The sequence below is a fragment of the Excalfactoria chinensis genome, chromosome 14 (genome assembly GCF_039878825.1).
Source record: "Excalfactoria chinensis isolate bCotChi1 chromosome 14, bCotChi1.hap2, whole genome shotgun sequence".
Taxonomy (NCBI): domain Eukaryota; kingdom Metazoa; phylum Chordata; class Aves; order Galliformes; family Phasianidae; genus Excalfactoria; species Excalfactoria chinensis.
In genome coordinates this window covers 167,639-188,115 of record NC_092838.1, presented here as the reverse complement: position 1 = coordinate 188,115, position 20,477 = coordinate 167,639, and the positions used below count along the sequence as shown (strand labels likewise).

Sequence of the window (20,477 nt, the reverse complement as noted above, 5' to 3'; positions counted from 1 at the left end):
GAATCACTCCTGAGCAGCGTGGCAACTTATAAATAGATATTTAAAAGTTGCAGTTAAAAATCTCTACAAGTGCACTTAGAAAAAATAGTATAAAGGCAAAATCTACATCATTAAAATGTTTAAGGACTCAATTAGCAAAGAATTTAAGACACGTGATGACAAAGTAGGAATTTAAGACCTGTAACAACAGCTGCTCACACCTCAACTGCGGCACATGATTTGTTCTGTCCCACTCCAATCACGGTAACGTGGGTATGTCTGCATGCTTAAACAACTGCAGTTTTCATCCACATTAGCCTAGCACCATCATTTCCATCCTCTGCTCAGAACACGTATCTGACACTATTGGACTGCCCCAGTTTCATTAACCACAGTTAACTAACTGACCTTCAGATTCAAACCACCAAATTAAAAAGCTTCAAGTTCTCATCGATGGTCTGAGGAACAAACTTTTGTTGGAAGAATTTCCTGAAGTGCTGGGGCACGTTCCAAGAGGGGTCAAAGCATCCACATTCATGGCAATAGCAGGAGATTTCTCTTTTAGAAATACATTTTCCCACTTGAAGTATCCACAACTTTTCTTACTACCTTCTCGTCTGCCAACAGGACAACAGAAAAAGGCTTTGCCATGATTTGGACCTGCATTTGACACATAGAGCCTTTTAGCCCTTCGACCGCAGTTACAGAGAGGGGGAGTTAGTTTTTGGTTCTGCTCGGCTGTTACAGACTGATTGGCACTGACTGTGCAGCTCAGAACGGCACGAGATGCTCTGGACAAATTCCAGTTTCTCAAAGGCAAGGCGTGATCTGAAGACGCCGTTTTCTCCTGATAGATAGCAAAAGGCTGCTTTTTTGCTGGTGGGAGTGCTGTGGGACTAGTTGGCTTTCTTTTGGGAACCTCAGAAGGAACGGAATGATTTCTCATTAATTCTGATTGGGATGAAATAGCATTTACCTTTGCAGATGGGATCTTAAAAGCAGAAAGATTTGAAGTCTGCCTTTGCACCATTCCTACATTATAGATAGTAGTATCAGGACTTTTGTAAATGATAGATCTAGGAGGTTCTGTGGGTACCAGAGTTTTCCCTAAACTCTGATCACCTGAACTCATCGCAGCTGATTGCTCTGCAACTGGTTTTTCTTCAGACACAGTTAAGATGTCTGTACTTGAGTCCTCCTTAGGTTGAATGTAGTCTGAATTTGGTTCAGATTGAGATTTAGGTATTAAAGCTATGTCTTCCCAGTCAGTCAGCAGAGACAAGCAATCAGAACGAGTGTCTGTATTCTCACTGGAGGTATTAACTGAGGAGACAGTGGTGGAGATGAGTACTAGTCCTGACCCACACGCTGCAGAGCTGTACTTTGCTGTGCTCATGAGATGCCCACTGTTCAGTCCTTGCTGAATGCCTGGTGATAAACTACTGTGAGATTGCTGTGCACGTCCGAGAAGAGGAGGAAATCTGTCAGCAGATACTGCAGAAGAGCTCCGGGTTTCTTCACACAAATCAGTCCTTGAGCTGCTGCCAGATACAACACACGTGTCTGCAGAGCAATCACTGCAAGTGGCCTGTTCTGCAGATGGTACATTAGAGTTTACCATAATTCCAGCTGTACTATTGTGGTTTCTCTCTGCCAGAGAGTTTGCTTTGCGAGGTCTATCTCCGGATGTTTCAGAGCTGCTGCTACTTCCCGGCAGAGTCTTGTCAGCAGAGTTAGTATTCAGCGTTCTGGCAATCAGGTTCTTCCTAGGACAGGACTAGGGGGTCCATTGATAAAAAGATTTTGGAAAGTGAATACCCAGAAGCTTCAGGAATCACTGCACAACACTGTGTCTGCCTAAGGGTATTCTGTTCAGTTCATACTCAAGATTCACCCTTCAGCTGTATTTCAGACTACAAGACTAGTAGAGGAAAGATGTGAAATAGTAACCAACCTTATCCAAAGATTTAGTAATCTTCAGCACACACCCATCACAAATCAGCCTCCAAGCAAGACGAGCAGTATTCCGAGAGTCATCCAACCCTTCAACAGCACAGTTACATATTAACGTCTTCCTTTTCATCTACTACTGCTGACAGCTCTTATTAGATGACAAGAAACATTTACGTACACTTAAGAAGGAATGCAGCTGAATAAATAGCCACAACGGTTAAAATTCTTGCTGTTTTGTATTAACCATGTCAATATTAAAAAAAAAATGCATTTATGTTTGTATCTATTATTTGCATTTAATACATATTGTGTTTCGCACTCATAAGCTGCCCAGAGCTATCAGGTAAGATCAAGGTTCCTCATCCTTTCCTTGCTCTTTTTCCTTTCATGCTCCAGCAACTCAGAACTTGATCTTGCAGAACATCCACCCACACACACACACACCCCAAAGCTCTGGGAGAGAATTCTAAAATTAAGTGTGAGATTAGAAATGACCTTTCAAGCATCTCTACTTGGGTGCTTTAATGGACCAGCACATCGTACACCTGCAAATAATATTACATTCATATACAGAGAGAGGTTCATCATTATCACACTTACCAGAATGTTCCCGTCCCACAAAAGCCAGCCCCAAATCCTGCAAAGCACCACTCAGCCCCTTAGGTTTTCTATTATAGAAGGCCTAAGGAGAAACATGCAGCTGGTTAAGAGGCAGCAGCTCACAGCAGAGTGAAAAACGCTTCTGAAATACCTAATCCCTAATCACTGGAACCTGTGCTGCCTCGTTGTGCGTCAGAGTTAGCTTCTGAGGTGATAAAACATATCAGAGAATCACTCAGGTTGGGAAAGACCTTAAAGATCATCAAGTCCAACCACGACCCGGCCATACCACCCCAACTCTAACAACCCTCTGCTAGGTCACGTCCCTGAGCACCACAAAAGGTTTTTAAGCACATCCAGGGATGGCGACTCGGCCACCTCCCTGTGGAGCCTGTTCCAGCTCCAGATCCACGTTTCAGCTGACCGATTTCTCTCACCCTGTACGTTGCTTTGAGGTCAATCCAGGAATTGAAGATGTCAGGTTTCCACAACTGCTTCCTCTTACACTCATAGTGCAAGCACACGCCCAGGTCCCAGTCTGCGCAGGGAAGACAAGAGCAAGCAAAGAATTAACGTTTCTTTGATCCTAACACCTGCAAACCGGGCATTATTCTCACCTGAATGAGCCAGAGGTCACCAAACAAACCAACCCACAGCTGGGCAGGAAGGTGCACAGCCACCTGCAGGGCAGCAGCAGACCTGCCGTGGGATGCTGAGCGCCTCTTACTGCCATCCCTGCGGGAGCCCCACACCCGGCTGGTGAACAGTCCCACCGAGCGCTCCTTTTAACGTGCGCTGCTTTGTGCACTAAGGGAACACCGCGTACCTGTCCAGGTAACAAACGTGCACAGCTTTGTGTCTGGAGCAGCGTTACTCGGGATGTCTGAGCTGAACAGGAACTTCTTCTCCCTTTGTATCCCCTGAAGCCACTTCAGGAACTGCGACAAGCAGATGTGCAGCGGGACCCCGTCATCAACCTGCTTCTGCGGGCGGCACAGACAAACACCCGCGTCAGGACGGGCTGCGACCCGCGGCAGGTTCGGCTGCCTTCGAACGGCGGGAGCGGCCGCGGTACCTGCGTGACGCCGGTCAGCGCCGTGCAGAACTCGGACAGCACGGGCTGCTCCTGCGGCTGCACGAAGGCGTGGAACTCGGCCTCGATGCGCCCCGTGGCGGCGTTCAGCAGCACGGCCGGGAACTCGACTGCGACGGAGCGCGGCGCGATGGCGGCGGGCGGCAGCTGCCCGAGGGACGGCACCGCGCCCGCGGAAAGGGCGGCACGCGGGCACGCGCACACGAGCACGCGCTCCCCCCGCGAACGCGCGTCCGACCGCGGCCCGGCACTCACTGATCTCGGGGCTGCGCCGCCGCGCGTCCCGCCAGCACGTGGACTCGAAGTCGACGACGAGCAGGAAGCCGAACACGGAGCGTCGCTCCGCCACCGCGCCGCTAAGGGCGCCGCCCCGGCCGCTCCGCGCCATGCCCAGCAACCTGCGGGACGGGACGGGTTCAGCGCCGGGCCGAGAGCAGAACAGAACAGAACAGAACAGAACAGACCGCCCCGCCCCGGGAGAGCGAGAGCCCGGCCCAGCCCGGCCCGGCCCGACCCCGCGCCCCGACGCCATCAGAGCCCCCCTCTGCTCGTGCCGCACCGCGCCAGCCGCTTGGTGGCCATCTTCCCGCTTCAAACCGCCCGCCGTCCCGCCCCGCGGCTGCGCGCTCCCCGCTCTCTCTGCGCAGGCGCGGCCGGCTCGGCCGTTCGGCGCGGCCATGGCGGCGCTTCGCGGTGCCGTGAACGGCTGCAAGCGGCCCGCGGGACGGGATGCGGGGGAGCCGCGGGCGGGCGGCAAGAGGAGCAGGGCGGGACGCCGGGAGGCGAAGGTGAGCCGCGCCGGAACGCGGCCCGCGGCGTGCGGGTACGGCCGGCTCGTGGCGTGAGCAGCCCCGGGACGGGCGGGCCGCGTGGGGTCTGTCCGCGCTGCGTCGGCATGGAGAGCTCCGCGCGTTGGGTCCGGAGGGCCCGCCTGGTCTCCGGCACATCCCGCCCCTCCCGGCTGCCTCCAGGGATGGGCGCTGCCGAAGGATTGCCTCCACACCTCACCTTCATCCCCCCCTTTTCGCTCAGAGCCTTTCCCCTCGTTCTGTCACTGTCCCCTGCTGTACAGGTCAGTTCTCCTCCTGTTCATAAGCTCCCTTTAAGCACTGGAAGATCACAATGAGGTCCCCCCGCAGCACTTCTCCTCTCCACGCTGCACACCCCCTGATCCTCAGCCCGTCTCCATAGCAGAGCTGCTCCAACCTCAGCACCTTCATTGCCTCCCCTGGTCCCGCTCCGGCAGCTCCCACCCTTCCTGTGCTGGGCTCCAGGCCTGGATGCAGCACTGCAGGTGGGGGCTCCGAGGGCAGAGCAGAGGGGGACAATCCCCTCCCTGCCCGCTGCCCCCCTCTGCTGATGCAGCCCAGGATGCAGTCGGCCTTCCGGGCTCACATCCAGCCCTTCATCCACCAGAGCCCCCACGTCCATCCCACAGGGCTGCGCTCTGTGAGTTCTTCTCCCAGTCTGCACACACCTGGGACTGCCCCAAGCACAGCACCCTGCACTGGGCCTTGCTCAGCCTCAGCAGGTTCTTGTGCGCCCACTTCTCGAGCCTGTCCGGGCCCCTCTGGATGCCGTCCCTCCCTTCTCTCTGCTTTGGCAGAGCCCCTTGTGAGACAGCTGCCTACAGCTCATGTAAATGCAGGTGTCTGCATGTGGTGGTCTGTGCACGACGTCTCTGAAGTACTTGGGTTACTGAGATGCTGATGGTAACTCTGATGTTGAAGTGTGGGCTCAAAAGGAGCATTAATGAATGGAAGAGTTATTTTACATGCTATTGCTTGTGCCCAAACGTTGCACTGTTTATAATTTACCTCCTGTTCCACAAACGTGTGCGGTCACATGAAACCTTTCTTTACTGGCATTCTCCTTACAGAAGTCATCTTGCTTGTCTGCAGCGTTGCTTGGTGAGGACTGTGAGATCAGCCTGGAGCAGCTGTCCGAGCTGCTACACTACGCTGCCCTGGGGAAACGCCACAATGCAGCCCAGCCAAGGTACAGCACCGCCGCGCTCGGGGGCAGCCCTGTGTTGTGCCCCCTGTGCTGTGCAGCCTCTGAAGGCACACAGGCAGTGCGTGTTCTGGATCTCCTGCAATGCCATACTGACAGCTTGTGTTACGTAGGTGTGGTTCTTGTTGGACTTGGTTGCAGACCAGAGCTCCTCTTCAGAGGAAGAATTCTAACATTTCATACTTCAGTTTCATGTAATCGCAGAAGTGAAGCAATTTGTGGAGCAGCAGCTTCACACAGCGAGAAATGTGGTGTTCAAATGTTAGTGCTGTACTTTTTGTGCCAGGTCTATTTGAATTGTTTCCTCTGGAGTGTTTTGGAAAAGCCATTTTAGTCACTTTGCCCTTTTTCATCTTCTCAGTAACTTTTCTGTTTCCTGCTGAAAGGCCGAGGTGGTATGTAGCCTTGGTGGGCTCAGGTGTGGTAAGGTGCAGCATCTTGCAATAAAGCTACATGCAAAAAAGCACTTCAGGTTTTCAGTACTGAATAGAAAATGATTTTGGGAAATTTTCGTTTTGATGAAGTAATCTTAGTTTGCTTGACCAGATCGCATCATTACAGCAGGAGGTTCTGGTTTGTGTTTGTGTTCTGGTGCATGTAAATGAGGTCTGTGCGTATAAATGGTGCTGGAGTGGAGTTTGGTTATGACTCGTTCTTTCTCTGTCTCTTGTGTTGTGTCCAGAAATGTGTGGCTGGCTGAAATAAGCGACACAATCCTCTTCTCACTGGAGTCACTTGTCACTTTGTCACTGATGGACTTAAAAGTTGGGCTGGCTTCAAGTTTGTTTCTGAGAGTGCATGATGATTGTGTGGCTTTGAGTTTTATTTATTCATTTGTTTATTCGTTTTATTGCAGCTGGTGCCATATTTATCACCAAAGCCATCTGGCTGGGGTTGTGGTTATTGTTCTACATGAAATGAGCCAGCTCCATTTCTACAGATTCTATTTACAGTTCAAACACCTCCGAAGGAAGTTCCAGCACGTAAGTCCCTGCACTGTTGTTGTCTACTAAAATTCTTCCAGTGCTGAAGCCTTGTCCCAGTGTCATGGTTTTGTGCTGTTGCTGTCACACCCAGTGGCTGCTTGCCACGATGAGGCTGTGGCCTTTCCAGCAGGAAGTGGCCGCCTTTGCTCACCGAGCAAATGAGGGTATCTCTGTAGGCACTGACAGCTCAAGCTGAGGCCAGGGCTGCGGTGTGAGAAACAGATTTTCAAGGAGGGAGGGAGAAGTGCTTTGATTCACACTTGTAGCCTAGTATCCCAAACTGCAGCAAATGCAAAATCTTGGCAAATCTGGAACTACTTTAGGTCCTTATCAGTGTAGGACTGGGGTTTGTGTTCTTAATCACATCAGTGAAGGCAAAGATTTCTCCTTGTAACAAACAATTCTGTATCGTGTGTCATTAGATTTATTTTCTTTTTAATCTTCCTCAGAAAATGCCAAATCTACTTCCTTTCTATCCGTCCCTCTCTAAATCAGAGTGGACTGGGGATAAAGAGGCATCTTACATGCTTGACATTGCTGCTGTGTTTCCAAGTTCCTAACGCATCTCTTTTTTCAGAGGTTCACGTTACCACCCCCTCCAGCTGACTTCCTGGCCAGTCTGTGTGGTGAAGGAGCAAGCCTGAGTCCTCAAGGCAGTGCACAAGGTACCTCACTTGGCTTTGCGTTCTCTCTCGGTCGCAGCAGTTCACTTTCTGGAGTAATTTAACGTCTTTGTGCCCTGTGCAATCCTAGCATGCTGCTATAGTAAGCTTGTTTACAAAAGAAAAAGTGTAATGCCAAGAGGCTTGTTACACTGACTACTTCAGGAACTCTCTTGGGTTTATTATCTCAAGTAAATGCAAAAAGCAGAGATTTTCTTTTGACAAGTTTAATACAAAATTCTGATGCTTCATTACTCCCTTTGTGATTGTTTTATTGTAAGATATATCTGCAGCTTTTTAGTTATACTGAGCTGCAAATAAAGGTAAAGAACAGGTGTGTTGACAACTGATGCCCTATTTTTACACTCTTTATAGAGGTAATTGTAATCCAACAGGCTTGTACAAAACCTGCAAGACTGCCATGAGAACTTCACTGAAATTGTTAGAAGTGTAACACAAAGAATCTTGAATTCGAGTCCTAAATGGGAGAATGAGCAGCTGTGACTTTCACTGTAATGACAGAGTCCTGTAGCACCTTGTCTGTAAGCCTGCTGCACTGTCACAGAGCTGAGACATCAGGTACAGTTTTCTTTAAGTGCAATCTGCAGAGGATCACCTACAAAATAGTTAAAGTCGATACAGTTGTGGATTGTGATGTCAGTTCAGTGCTTGCTTCCTTGTGAGCCGTGCTTACAGCACGTTCTCTGTGAATAATACTTTGGGGAAAGAAAGTAGAGAAAAAGAGAGAGAAAGTAGAAAGAAAAGAGAGCTGCTTTTATGGCTTCCATGAGATAACAAATGACTGTAGTGTCATGCTTTGGAGGAAGGTGTGCTCTCTGTTCTGCTGAGGGGAATGAGAGATTTGTAGTACAGGTGGCTCACAGGCTGCTAGCAGTGTCAGTAGCTGAGCTGGGAGTGGATTCAAATGTCCTGATAAACTTGTGTGCCAGCATACATTTAGTATGCTGATAAATGTACAGTGTGTTGTCCCATGCATTTTCTCTTGAAATGGCGTAGTCTTTGAATGTGCCTGTTTGTGCAGACTGCAAGTCAGGAGTGCCGTCTGATCCTGACAGACAATTCTGTACATTCCAGGCTTGATTTCAGCTGGCGTTGAATGTATTCCTAAAAGCTCAGGCTTGCAATGTGATCCCATCATCCAGAAATATGGCAAAGAAAAACGAGGCCTCACGAGCTACACTCTAACTTCAGAAGAGCTGAAAAAGAATGATTATCCCATGAGAGGTTGGTTTGTGAGGATTTGGTTGGTATGATTTTTTTAATTTTGAAAATGGACGAGATGTTTGGTCGTATAAGTTGTATGGTAACTATTAGAAGAACGAGGTCTGTGTCTTACTCACGTGTATCTTTTCATTTTAGATTCCCCTGGATGTAAGGGTTATATGTACACAGAGTGTGATCTACAGAGGACAGACAGCAGCCCCCTCTTTGGTCTGGACTGTGAAATGGTAACAGTAAATGGATGATCTCTTACTGGCTGTTCCAAAACAAACCAAGCACCCTGTGCATTTATCAAACCACTTCTGACATACCTGCTTCCCGTCCATCCTCTGATGGTACCAGTGCTAATGCAGCCATGGGAAGGACTCAGTGGTTCTGGAGACATCAGCAAAGTTATCTTTGTCCTGAGCATTGCAGCAGAGAGCTCAGTTCTGTGCTGACTCCCATGGCAGCATCTGGATTTGCTAGGTTTATTGCCAATGCTGTAGTCACTCCTGAGGTCTTTGTTTTACAGTTCCTTCCCTCAGCCCTCCCCAGGGTCTGGGAGTGCAAAGGTGTCTCTGTGCCACATCTTTTCTGTAGCCATCACAGTTCTGTAGTGGCATCTTTGAGTGACTAATGATGTAGTCTGGGGTCTGCTTTTAAATTACATTATCTTCTTAGGTGACGACACTGTCGGCAGCAGCTCTGCTCTGCAGAGTACAAATCAATACTGTGAATTCAGCATTTCCCTGTAGAGGTTTTCTGTGTGCTGATGTGTCTAGGGCAGGCGTTTACCACTTGAAATAAAGCATGGTATGGTACAAAAGCTGCAAGTGGTAGATCTCCAAGTAAAGTGACTTGTAGTGATGCTGCCTGTAGCCAAAGCTAAGGAATCCAAGTGGCAGCATCGAGCTGATCCAGTGCCTGTCTCTGCTTTGCCCTAACAGTGCCTGACTGCAAGAGGGAACGAAGTCACTCGTGTCTCTTTGGTGGATGCAGAGGGGAAGTGTCTGCTGAATGAATTAGTCAAACCGGAAAGTGTGATAGTGAACTACCGCACCAGGTGACTTCCATTAAGGTTTCTTATCATCTTTAAGACCTGCAGCCCTTTCAGATCAAACCTTCTACACAGGACCTTTCAGAACCTTTGATGTTCATGCTCACATGTTCTTGCATTTCACTCAGTGTTAAGAATACAGTTTGTGCTACATGGTTAGAATAACTGTCGTTGCATATTCACTGCTGCATAGCGTCTGCTTGTCTAGCTAGGTGTTGTCATTCTGCAGTGCTGTAGGAAAAGTTCTTTAATAAGTAAATGATCACAGTACGGGCTACTTTTCAGGGCTGGATATAAAAAAGGTCACAGGGTGAGTAAGGTACAGGATTGTAATCAGCTCTCTCTGCTCCTTAGCTAAGTATGCGTATCTGCAGAAAAAGAATAGCATAGGTCACAGCTCTGGGGCTGGGCTCATTTCAACAGCAGAAGACCAAACTCAAACCATGTCTTCTCCAAGTCTTGACTTGGATGTACCCAGGAGCTGAGCTGCCTGTTCTTTCGGGTTATTTGAAGCACCTCCTTCCATAACAGCCTTGCAGGATTTTGTTAACTATGTTATCTGGTGCTGAGAACTGCAGCACTTAGTGAGTCATGCCTGAGAGAGGACAAACATTTGAAACAGATATGGTAGCACAGCAGCTTAATATCTCTGCATTGCATCTTCTTGTGTTGGAATATAGCTGCCAAGAAAGCAGTAAATAGCATTCTGCCCTAAGTTATGTTGGATTCATATTTTGCATGCCCTGCTTGTAATATTCTCCAGTAAATGCTGTTGCTAATGCATTGCTTCTACCTCATCTCATTTCTGTTTTGAAGATACTCAGGAATCACAAAGAAAATGCTTCTTCCAGTGAAAACAAGATTGCCAGACATACAAACTAGACTGAAAAAGATACTTCCCCATGATGCAGTATTGGTGGGTCATTCTCTGAATGCTGATCTTCAGGCTTTGCAAGTGAGTGTTTTTCCCAACACTATGATACTCATTTCAGATGAAAAAGGTCCAGACAGTATGTGTGCAAAAGAAGCATTACAGTCTGCTGCACCTGGGTGCTCCCGACATCTCTGTTATGGGAAGAACCAAAGTCCTTCCTATATTTCATTAAACCAACGTAAAACCCCTGCGTCATAATTAATCTTTCTAATCCAATTTCGATCTTCCCAACAGAGTGTTAGAAAGGAGATTTGGGCCTGTTTCATTATTGCCGCGTGTTTGTTGTTATGGACCAATTATTTGTCAGTGAGACAGTAGCAGTTGAAATGAAGAGGCGCAGATAACAACAGAGTTATTGCCCAATTCTCTGACTCTTGTTCTTAAATTAAACCAGTGATATTTCCTCCCTTCCAGATGATCCATCCCAGTGTTATTGATACTTCATTACTTTTTGCCAGAAATGAAGGCCGAAGATTTAAGCTAAAATTTCTAGCCAAAGCTGTTTTGGGGTAAGATTATGAAAGCATTGACATGGGAAGTATTAGAACTGTTGTGGGTCACAGGGTCCTGCTTTTCCACCAGCAGCAACAGAATATTTTTTTCCACTAAAACTCAAAGGAACAAGCAAATAAACACAGTAATGAGGAATTTACTGTTACCTTGAAACATGAAGCAGCACAACAGATTGGCCTGGTTTTGAGCACAACCAGATCCGAGTTCCTGTTTGTATATGAACCACAAAACCAGCCTTTTTGCAGCTGTACAGTGTATGAAATTGCAGAGCAGCAGATGCACTCTGGCTCACACAAATGAGATTTGTTGCAGCTATCAGGAAAGAAATGCTAATTTAGGTAAGAGTGATGCACTGACTTAATCATGTCCCTTCCTATGCCAGCTACCATAGCATGTCTTAGCAGTGCAGTGCTCACAACTCAGCTCCAAACTGTGTGCAAATTGTGAGTTCAATCATTGATCAAGGGAGAAAATGAAGAATGATCACAGAATGATCATGCTGTACTGCTTCTGTCAAACCCTGGAACAGTGCTTTGCTCAACATGGCAAAAAGGTTTCTTGCAGTAACTTTAGAAAATATTCAGCAAAAATGCTGCTGTGCAGAATTGAGATTGTTTGTAGAGAGAGGAAAGCTATTTTTGTTGAAAAGGCTCCACTTTAGAAAAAAACAAGACATTAGTTAGTATGGAAAAGTAGATAACCTGCCTGTATGTGTAATTTTGATACCCTAGGAAGGAGATCCAGTGCGAACAGAGGCTTGGTCATGATCCTGCAGAAGATGCTAGAGCTGCATTGGAATTGGCTCAATTCTTTATTAAGAAAGGACCAGCAAAGGTATTTATGTCTCATGTCCTGAATAGCAGAACCTGCAAATTGTTGTGCTTACAAGGGAAAAGTACTCTTGCCCGTTCTTTTACTGAGGAAATGGAGATGTGATATAAGCCTTGGTTGTGGTAGCTTACTTTCAGCATGGATCTTGGTATCTCAGTAACTTGGAACATCACCAGTGTCTCAGTACTCAGACACTGCCACGACTCTGCATTGCTGCTGATCTCTCACAAAGGCATTGGGAAGGGAAAGATTCTGACGCTCGCAGCCTGTGGGACAGCCTGTCTTTTTCTCAGTGAAACAAGAGAGGGACCTTCTATGTTTTGGCAGCGATTCAAGCTGGTTTTATGAGCCTTACATCTCTTTCTTGCATTGCTGGTTTCTGAGAACACGTTTTGGATGTGCTTGCTGGATGGTGCTCAAATATTGCTTGCTTGAAAATGACAACAGAAAATAATAAGGCAAAAAATGAATGCCTGTGTTTCTCCACTGCTGTGGAATGTGCCCAGGTGACTCATGGGGCAAGCACACGGGTGGTGGTTAGTTACAATTAGCAGAGATGAAAGCCAACTGCTCTTCTTCTTTCCACAAGGTCGCAGAACTAAACTTGGAAATGCTGCTGGCAGCTGAAAGGCAGACTGAAGTCTCACCGAACAAATCTGTGAAGCAGCCACAGCGATGTGGGGTCCAGAAGCAGCTGAATGATCCTCCACACTTATCCAAACCACGGTAACAAGATTCTCAGAGATGCGTATTTTTCCTTTGATTGAATCCTCGGTGAAATCAGAGACATGTCCTGGTTTTGGAAGGATTCCAGCATCTTCAGAGGGAGACACTGAATTGTAGAGTAGCACTGAGGCGTTTTCAGAAGTTACTTCTTATGTTTCACAAAGCATTTTTTGGGCTTCTTCTGAGGACAGAAATATTCTTTAAAATGTCTTTACTGAACCATTGTTATTTTTCAATGCTGGGCACCTTTTGAAAGCCTTTAACTCACCACGTTGACAAATACTGTAATTTACAGCTTTTTTTTTTCTCTCTCTGCTAGTATTCTGGCCTGCTTGCAGGGGATGGGCCAGAAGCCCCTCCTTTTGGGCAGACAGGAACCGGGCTCTTCTGGCCTTTGTCAGAGTGACCTCAGCACTTCCAACAAACAGGTGAATGGACTCAGAGTGGGTTGGTCTGAGCAAGCGTTCAGCTGTTAAAAGTTCTTCTTGTCCTGAGGCGGGAGGTGGGTTGTGTTTTCCAAAGCTGACTGACTGCACTTTCTGCAGTGCTGTTAATTCCAGGTTAGCTGAATCCATTTTAACATTTCAGAAATAAGCTTTGATCCTCTGTCGCCATCTCATGACTCACTAAAGAACAAGTTCTGCTGGAGGTCTTCCTTAGACAATGATGAGAATTAGAGCTGGGCATTAAGCTCAGGAGCTGTTTCTGGTTTGTTGCAATACAGTTGCCTCTTTGAACCTTTTGCTCTTCTTCCTTCCAGATTCTTCAGAGAGCCTTGGAAGATGTTCCCCTCTCCACATTCAGTGTAGTTCAGTTTGGTTTGGATCCAGAGTACTTTGCATCTCACCATCTTGCTGGGTTTTGCAAAAAGGTAGTCATTTTTTTGAGTGAGTGGCCTTCACTGCTGAGCTTGGGAGGAGACCTGGTGGGTCTGGTGGCACCTGGTAGTTAGTTTCCTTGCTTTGTGAAGTTCCTTCTCTAATCCATGTTCTTACAGGTGAGAAACAAGCTGACTGACATGCTGACAATTTACGCAGGTCCTTTTGAAGACGACTTTTGCCCAAAGTCTGTGAAAAAAGAGTTTGGAAAGTGTGGGCCGATCCAATCCCTCACGGTGGTGACCGAAACGTACCAGGTGAGCAGCACTGGCAGCATTCAGCGTGCTGACAGGCAGTGAAGTCAAGAGTCATCTCTTGGAAAGATAGAGATTAGAACCACTTAAATACCAGTAATCCCAGTGTTTTTTTGGGGGTGGGCTGTGAGGGGGGCACTTCTTAGCACACATGAAAGCTGCTCCACACAGTGACAAGAATGAACACAGCTGATATGGTGTAACATTGCTGTCCAAGCGACAGGGCTTCAGCCGAGTGTTGATGATGCTGAGATGAATTTGTCCCTCTCAATAGAGCTGGTATTCTGAGGCCTGTAATAGCAGGAGGTTGTTTTTAATAGTTGAGCAAATTAGAGGTTGTTTTTAATAGTTGTGGTATCTAGAGTGTTACCTGTGACACCCATTCAAACCTTTTATGTGCCATTTAAAACAGAAGACCACGAGACTTGAGCTGTAAAAGGGGAGGGCTAATATCTGCTATCCGTAAGCCTGAAGTATCTTGTCCTTTTGTTCCAAGCCATATGTTTGTATCCAATATGACGTTCTGGAGGCTGCCCAGCTTGCTCTGGAAACCCTAAATGGAGCTGAGGTAGCAGGATCCTGCATTAAGGTAAGCAAAGTAAATAGCAAAAGCCTAAGTTACATTTATTGAAGGAATATGGGCCAATACGAGTCTTTTAATATCTACGTACTGCATAGAGTGTGGGTGGATCTCGGCTAGCTGTGCTGCCAACATCTCCTGAGACAACTTATGCTGTGGTCTCCTTTCCTTTCTGCTGGACAGCAGAAGAGGGTTAAAAAGCACCTTGACTTGGCAACTCCATCTTTAAAAGGAAGAGCTGAGTTGCTGGGTGTTGAAATGCCATATGAGCAGAATGGGGTTCTTAATCATCTGGTGTTCTTGCATTGCAAACAGTCTTTTCCTTTTTTGTAACTTCATTAGTTACATTCTTGCAAGGAAAGGAAAACAGCTAACAAAGGTTTGATGATGAAAGAAAATCATTTAGAGCAGCAGCTAGAAGATGGAGCTGCCTTGGCTGATGTGCTGCATTTGTTCCTCTTGGACTCACTTCAGGTTCAGAGACCCATCACTGCTGCAACACTGGACTGTGATGTTCTGATAAAGGAACTGGAGCAAGATATAGAAAACGAAGGTGTGATTTATGTGGCGGGAATAAAGAAGTCATTAACAGAGACAGATTTGCAAGAAGAATTCAGCCCATTGAAAGACCTTGAAACCTTGTTCCTGCCAAAGGATCAAGGAAAGCACAGCACCTGCTGTTACCTCAGTAAGTAGCTTTGCAGTGCAGCCTGCTTGTTTCCTTCATGCAAGCTTGTTCAGCAGCCCTTGGAAATATGATGGAGACTCACATGTGCTCCAAGTGCCAGTATTTTAAATAGTCTGAAGCAAGGTAGGATCTGCTTACTGCAGCGATTTCAGTTTCTCATCTTCCTCCTGCTCCTTTAGCCCTGCAGGTGCCAAAGGACAGGGAACAAGAACTGTGAAATCACGATCCTTTTCTCCTTGTTTTTCAGAGTTCCGGAATTCGCACAGTGCAGCAGAAGCCCTGGGAGCCATCAATGGCTGCGCTGTGAAGGGCAGCGCGCTCAGAAGTCGGCACGCTCTTGCTTCGGGTCACCTCTGGAGATGGATCTGGAAAATGAATCACAGCAGCGAAAAGCAAGGAGGAAACAGTTTAAGTGAGAAAATGGCGCCGCTGTCTGACTGTGTGAGTTTAAGGCCATGCTGGCTTGTTACTGTTAGTGAGAAGGGGAACAGTATTGAACCGCATGCTGCGCTGAGCCAGGATGCCATATATTCATGCACAGGGCAATGAGTGAAGTTACGCAGCAGCTGGAACCTACCACCCGAGAGCTAACAAAGCAGCGCACAGGTGTAGGGAATGGTACAGGAGTCAGAGAATGAAGTGAATCATTGTGTAGCATTGCAGGCAAGAACAGCTCTGCTTGTAGCTGTCTCTTTTGCTGGGGGAAGCTGTAGTGCTATCTGAGTAGAGCGTGCAGCTCTCCCTGCAGCTGAGCTGGTGCACTGCCAAATGGCAGCTGTAACAGTCACTGCTGTCCTCGCCTGCTCAGTCCCTGATGCTGCCCCCCAGCTCAGCCTCCTCATAAACATTTCTAAATGGGATTGTTACATACCTGCAGAAGATTGGGGTGTCGTAATACTGCTGTGTTCTGTTGTGCAGGAGCAGGATGTGAAGAAAAAGGTGAAGAAGTTAGACCACTATATAAAGAAGCTTTATAGAAGTCTGCAGGATAACACCTTGTGTGTTGTTCTCTTTCCTGGAACAAACAGGTAATTTACTGCCTTGTGTTTTTATCTTCATCTTCATTAAAAAGGAAACTAAAGCCTTGCGTGCATCGAGGCTGCCCTGAGCAGAAATAACATCTCTTGTTTATGTTGCAGCGTTCACGGATCACAGTCCGGCCTCGGTCTGATGGGAATCAAAGATGACGGAGAGAGCAGTGCTGCAGATTTTTAGTCTTTTGTAAAGACTTTTGTGGGCTTTCACACCGTATCTTTTATAAAGTCTCAAAATAAAAGCTGTTCAAAACATCTTAAAAGCACGAAGCCTGTTCCATTAATATTCTGGCTGCAGCGTTTTTCCCTGTCATGGACTCAGGCAGACGCTGCGGAAGGGCTGAGGGCAACACAGGGGAAGCGTTTTCTGTAGAGCCTGGTCGTGGTGATGGAATCCAGTGAGGTGATGGAATCCAGTGAGGTGATGGAATCCAGTGAGGTGGTTCAGTGCGGGGCAGTGCTGTTCTGCCTTCACTGCAGCTCTGTGTCGTACCTGCAGCAGCTGCTCAGCGGCTCCACACTCTGCTCTATGGAACGTGCTGATCCAGCTCCCAGAACAGTTACGGCCCCATTTCTGGAAAGGCACGACTGCACAGAAAGGAGGAACTGCTGATTTGCACCTCTTGGACGGTCCCTTTTCTCCCACACCCCTTAGGAAACAAAACAACCGCAACTTGGCTGCAGCAGGGAGGGCAAAGGCTGCTCGGGCCACCTGAGCACCCAGCTGTGGAAACTTCACTCTCCGTGTTCTTGGTGGGAAGCCTACAACATTCCTCAAATGAAACCTCTTACTAAGCAATATAAATGCAGCCATTTATTTCTTCTGTTTTAGAAAGGCGCTGTATCCACAAGCCCAGTGAGCTCAGCAGCCCTTTTCTATCGGGGATAACCACACTGAGCCCTCTGTCATTGCTGCTACAAAAATGGATGGCAACCCACCCGCAGGCAGAGCTGCTGCAGGGAATGGCAACTGCCTGCACTCATCCCATCCCTCCACGCAGCCCCTCTCCTGTTGACTGCCCACATCCAGCCCCTTTACACGCAGATCTGAGCAAATAAACCAGCCCATTTTAATTCCAATGCACTTAAAAACAGGGCAGGCACCTCCCTGCATGGGTAGGGCCTATTGGCAGCCAGGATTCCTGCGTGGGAAACCATAGATAAGAAAAGTAGCAAGAGTCCTAGTCATAGTCATGAAAAAATAAGTAACTTTTCCCCTTTTAATTGCAAATGTAAAAAGGACTTTAGGTTTAAATAAAACATTTTGTACAAAGCTTCACAAAAAAGTGAACACCAAAGTGTCATCATATAAACACGACAAATGACCTGTTCATAACGCAGAGCAACTTGCAACTCCCCGCTCCCGGCGACTGGGTTTCCCTGGCCGTCCCCCCCCTCAGGCCTTACTGCAGTGAGGAGACCCCAGAGCTCTGAACATTCACAAAGCTACAGTACTGAGGATACAGTGACTACAGGCAATACTTCTTTTGGTGGTGATGGGCTTCGGGGGTTTCTTTTCCTGTTTTTTCTTAATGGTGTGTCGACGCTTCAATATACAGGAGTACAACAATCTCACGGGTGAATGAATGGCAACTTGGATTAGAAAAAGCACCAAAATATTTAATATGCATCTGGCACAAACTCCACAAGATGTCAGTAATGGACAAACGGATGCTTTGCTTATAAGAAAAACCTGAATGCTTTTCTGCCAAAAGGACCGAACGCTGCACTGAGGATTGCTGTTAAGGAACAGCCACCTTCCCATCACAGCCTCGGATCGCACATTCGGTGGGAATCTGCTTCCATTCTGTTCTAGATGACAACGGTGAGAAAAACAACACGAGACGTGTCTGTAAAGCAGCAGAGCAGCTGAGGCTGGGGATGGATGCATCACCTCAGACTCTTCCCACTTTCTCTCCAGATCTCGGCTTCACGCTTGGCTGCGTCCCTCAATAAAGACATCCTGCATGGAACAGAACTTACTGCAGCCGTTTCAAGCACTACAGCTCTGCAGCACTTGTTCACAGTTCTGCTCCACGTCAGTACATTCATCATCTCCTGGGGTGAGAAAACTATCAGACTTGGTATCCGCTGGTAAGCCCGAAAAGCAAGGATCACTCCTGATATGGAGAATGGTGGACTTGACCTCAGGTGCCCCTGAGGGCTCACGGAGGAGACTGGCAGCAAGTTGTGTTCACACACAGCCCAGTGGAAGCCGCACAGAGGAGTGCTGCTTTCACTGCTTCCTTACAGTTATTTACTTCCCTGGGAGCAAATACACCACCGACACACATTCCTTCCATACAGAGCGATGTGGCCACGCTGGGGCTGAGCTCCACAACAGGAGTCAGTGCTGTGAGCTGCAGCTCTCCAGGCTGGCTTTGCCAAGTGCTCCCTTGCCCTGCACGCAGCTGCAGTGACGCAGACTCACTCTGTGCCCTGGGCTGGCCGGGATGGAGCCCAGCAGTGCCGGGTGAAAAGCCTCATCCTGCAGCCACATCCATTCTCTTGGACCTCCAGATAAAGGGCAACTCGCAGCACGAGGCCTTCCCACCACTCCTGGCCCATTTCCTTTCTGAGAGACCATTTAAACTTACTGATAAGAAAGAAAGCATATTTTTAAGATAACTAAGCTTAATTTGGCTAAAGAGCCGCTCCTGTGGCACAGGGACAGCTTGGCTTTGCTCCCTTCCAAAGGGTCGACTGCAGACTAGAAGCAAGATACCAAAAAGAATGGTAGATAGGTAACACTTAACATGGGTCGATTGAAAAGTGTACATTACTTATCCAGGCATCACAGCCTGGGAGAGGATGGTCAACTTGAACTACTCAAGTCTAACAAGAGGTAGAGATACCTACGTACTTTGTGGTGAAGGTACAGCCTTCCATCTTACAATCTCACCTATTTCACTTCAACTGAGGATATAAAGCCAAAGATACAATCTTTGAGAATCCAGAGAGAGAAATTTCACAGCAGTGTCTGCACAGGGCAGAAATAAGCACACTTCTCTTTCACTTCTGTGAAAAAAACAAGAGCCTTCAAAGTTTATGTTTTGCTGTATGTTGAAACTGAAGGGTTTTCAGTTTCAGGCGAAGCATCTTCCTGTTCAGCGTGAAAGGAGCAGTTCACTGCGCACGTTCCAAGCAGAGGGAGCTCGTAAGAACCAGGCACCCAGCTGGTCAGGGAGTGCTGCCACAAGGGCTGCATGCAGAACACAGGGCTGCAAGGCCCAGCCCTGCACTGTGCCGGTTCTCTTCCAGTGAACAGGAGCAGCAAAGCCTCACCCAGCGCGCCATGTCAGAGCCGGTCACCACGCGGTGTTTCACTCTGCTCGTTTGAATGGGTTATTTTTGGAAACAAGGCTCAGGACCACCAGGACGATGCTCATGTCGGCAGTCAGTGCACAGGAGCTGCAGGCGAGACACGTCCTGCGGGGCCTCAAGGTGCCGATGGCCACAGCAGCAGCCGGGGCAAAGCCCACAGCAGCCCGCGCCCCAGCAGGTCCCATCCCACCTGCCACACTCATCTCCTTCCCTCAGGTTCCCTCCATACCACTGCACAGTACTACAAAGCTCTAATTCTCCAGCACCAGCAGCAAACAGACGCACAGTTCCACATTCAATTTCCATGATGTTACATCAAGTTTGATGCCAGCTCTGAGCGGAGTCTTTCAAATCCACACTTGATCCATCAATCCATCAGCAGCCTTCGACCCAACAATCACACCCCCAGGAGGAACTGGCACCACCGAGCCAAGCTGCCAAGGCACTGCAGTAACACCGTGCAGCACCCAGCGCTTTAGGACTGGGAGTAAAGTCTGCACAAGTTGCACTTCGTGTATAAGCGAAGGCATAAAAATGCCACAGAGTGTGGATGTCTGACCACATTTCCAGTCAGTTCCTACAATGATCCGCATAGTTCTATAGATCTATAGCTCCACAGATCTATAGTTATCCCAAGTTGCAGCAGATTCACTCCACACATCAAGATCTCTGATGCACACTGTGAGAAAGGAACTAAATACTTCCAATGGTTCTGAGCACTTGATCTGCATCACTGCTCGATCCAGTCCTGCAGCCTACACATTAAAGACAAATTAAATGGTGAGTGGAAGCATTGTGCCTCTTCCACAGCTATTCACAGTTCAGCCACTAAACAAGCACATTTTCAGAGGCTCCAGCATTGCTGCAGACTCCACAGAAGTCCCCCTGATGTCCCCAGCACTGCTATGGAAGAGCTGCACCATAACCACAGCTCCTGCTCCAGGGGCTTAAAGCAGACACGGGTCTGACTTGCATCCTGTAACTGCCCTGTAAGCACCAAGGCCAGACTGAAACCCACAGCACTCTGCCAGGCCCACCCGTGGGCTGCTGCTGCAATTATTCTAGCCAGCAGGCTGGCTGTGCTCCTGCTGGGCTGAAGAAGCAGCAGGACAAGAGCAGTTCTCCCTGTGCACTGAAAGCACAGGACA

At 47.9% G+C, this 20,477-nt stretch overlaps 2 protein-coding genes across 3 annotated transcripts; one reads left to right on the top strand and one right to left on the bottom strand.

The window, feature by feature from the left end:
- Window positions 1-413: 413 nt before the first annotated feature.
- Window positions 414-4,053, bottom strand: ERI2 (ERI1 exoribonuclease family member 2). Its single transcript, XM_072348936.1, is given in 7 exon segments — window positions 414-1,756; window positions 1,934-2,022; window positions 2,533-2,614; window positions 2,970-3,070; window positions 3,359-3,515; window positions 3,608-3,827; window positions 3,829-4,053. Coding segments are annotated over 7 exon segments (2,172 nt in total). The 5' UTR covers window positions 4,014-4,053; the 3' UTR covers window positions 414-418.
- A 145-nt stretch (window positions 4,054-4,198) lies between these two features.
- Window positions 4,199-16,263, top strand: REXO5 (RNA exonuclease 5). Of its 2 annotated transcripts, XM_072348934.1 has the most exons (19): window positions 4,199-4,413; window positions 5,505-5,623; window positions 6,495-6,621; window positions 7,202-7,289; window positions 8,382-8,531; window positions 8,667-8,755; window positions 9,458-9,573; window positions 10,384-10,522; window positions 10,916-11,010; window positions 11,746-11,848; window positions 12,435-12,571; window positions 12,891-12,999; window positions 13,332-13,442; window positions 13,569-13,706; window positions 14,200-14,292; window positions 14,758-14,971; window positions 15,219-15,412; window positions 15,890-15,999; window positions 16,111-16,263. In XM_072348934.1, the coding sequence occupies exons 1-19, from the start codon at window positions 4,303-4,305 to the stop codon at window positions 16,184-16,186; spliced, it is 2,319 nt and encodes a 772-aa protein (XP_072205035.1). In that variant the 5' UTR covers window positions 4,199-4,302; the 3' UTR covers window positions 16,187-16,263. The 2 variants fall into 2 exon arrangements, with proteins under 2 accessions (XP_072205035.1, XP_072205036.1); XM_072348935.1 differs by lacking the exons at window positions 4,199-4,413; window positions 5,505-5,623; window positions 6,495-6,621; window positions 7,202-7,289 and adding an exon at window positions 7,689-7,865.
- Window positions 16,264-20,477: the final 4,214 nt, after the last annotated feature.

Coding starts and splice junctions, on each gene's coding strand:
- REXO5 (XM_072348934.1), top strand. CDS start 4,303: ATGGCGGCGCTTCGCGGTGCCGTGAACGGCTGCAAGCGGCCCGCGGGA. Junction 11,849..12,434: donor TTAAGAAAGGACCAGCAAAG/GTATTTATGTCT, acceptor TCTTTCCACAAG/GTCGCAGAACTAAACTTGGA. Junction 14,972..15,218: donor CAGCACCTGCTGTTACCTCA/GTAAGTAGCTTT, acceptor CTTGTTTTTCAG/AGTTCCGGAATTCGCACAGT.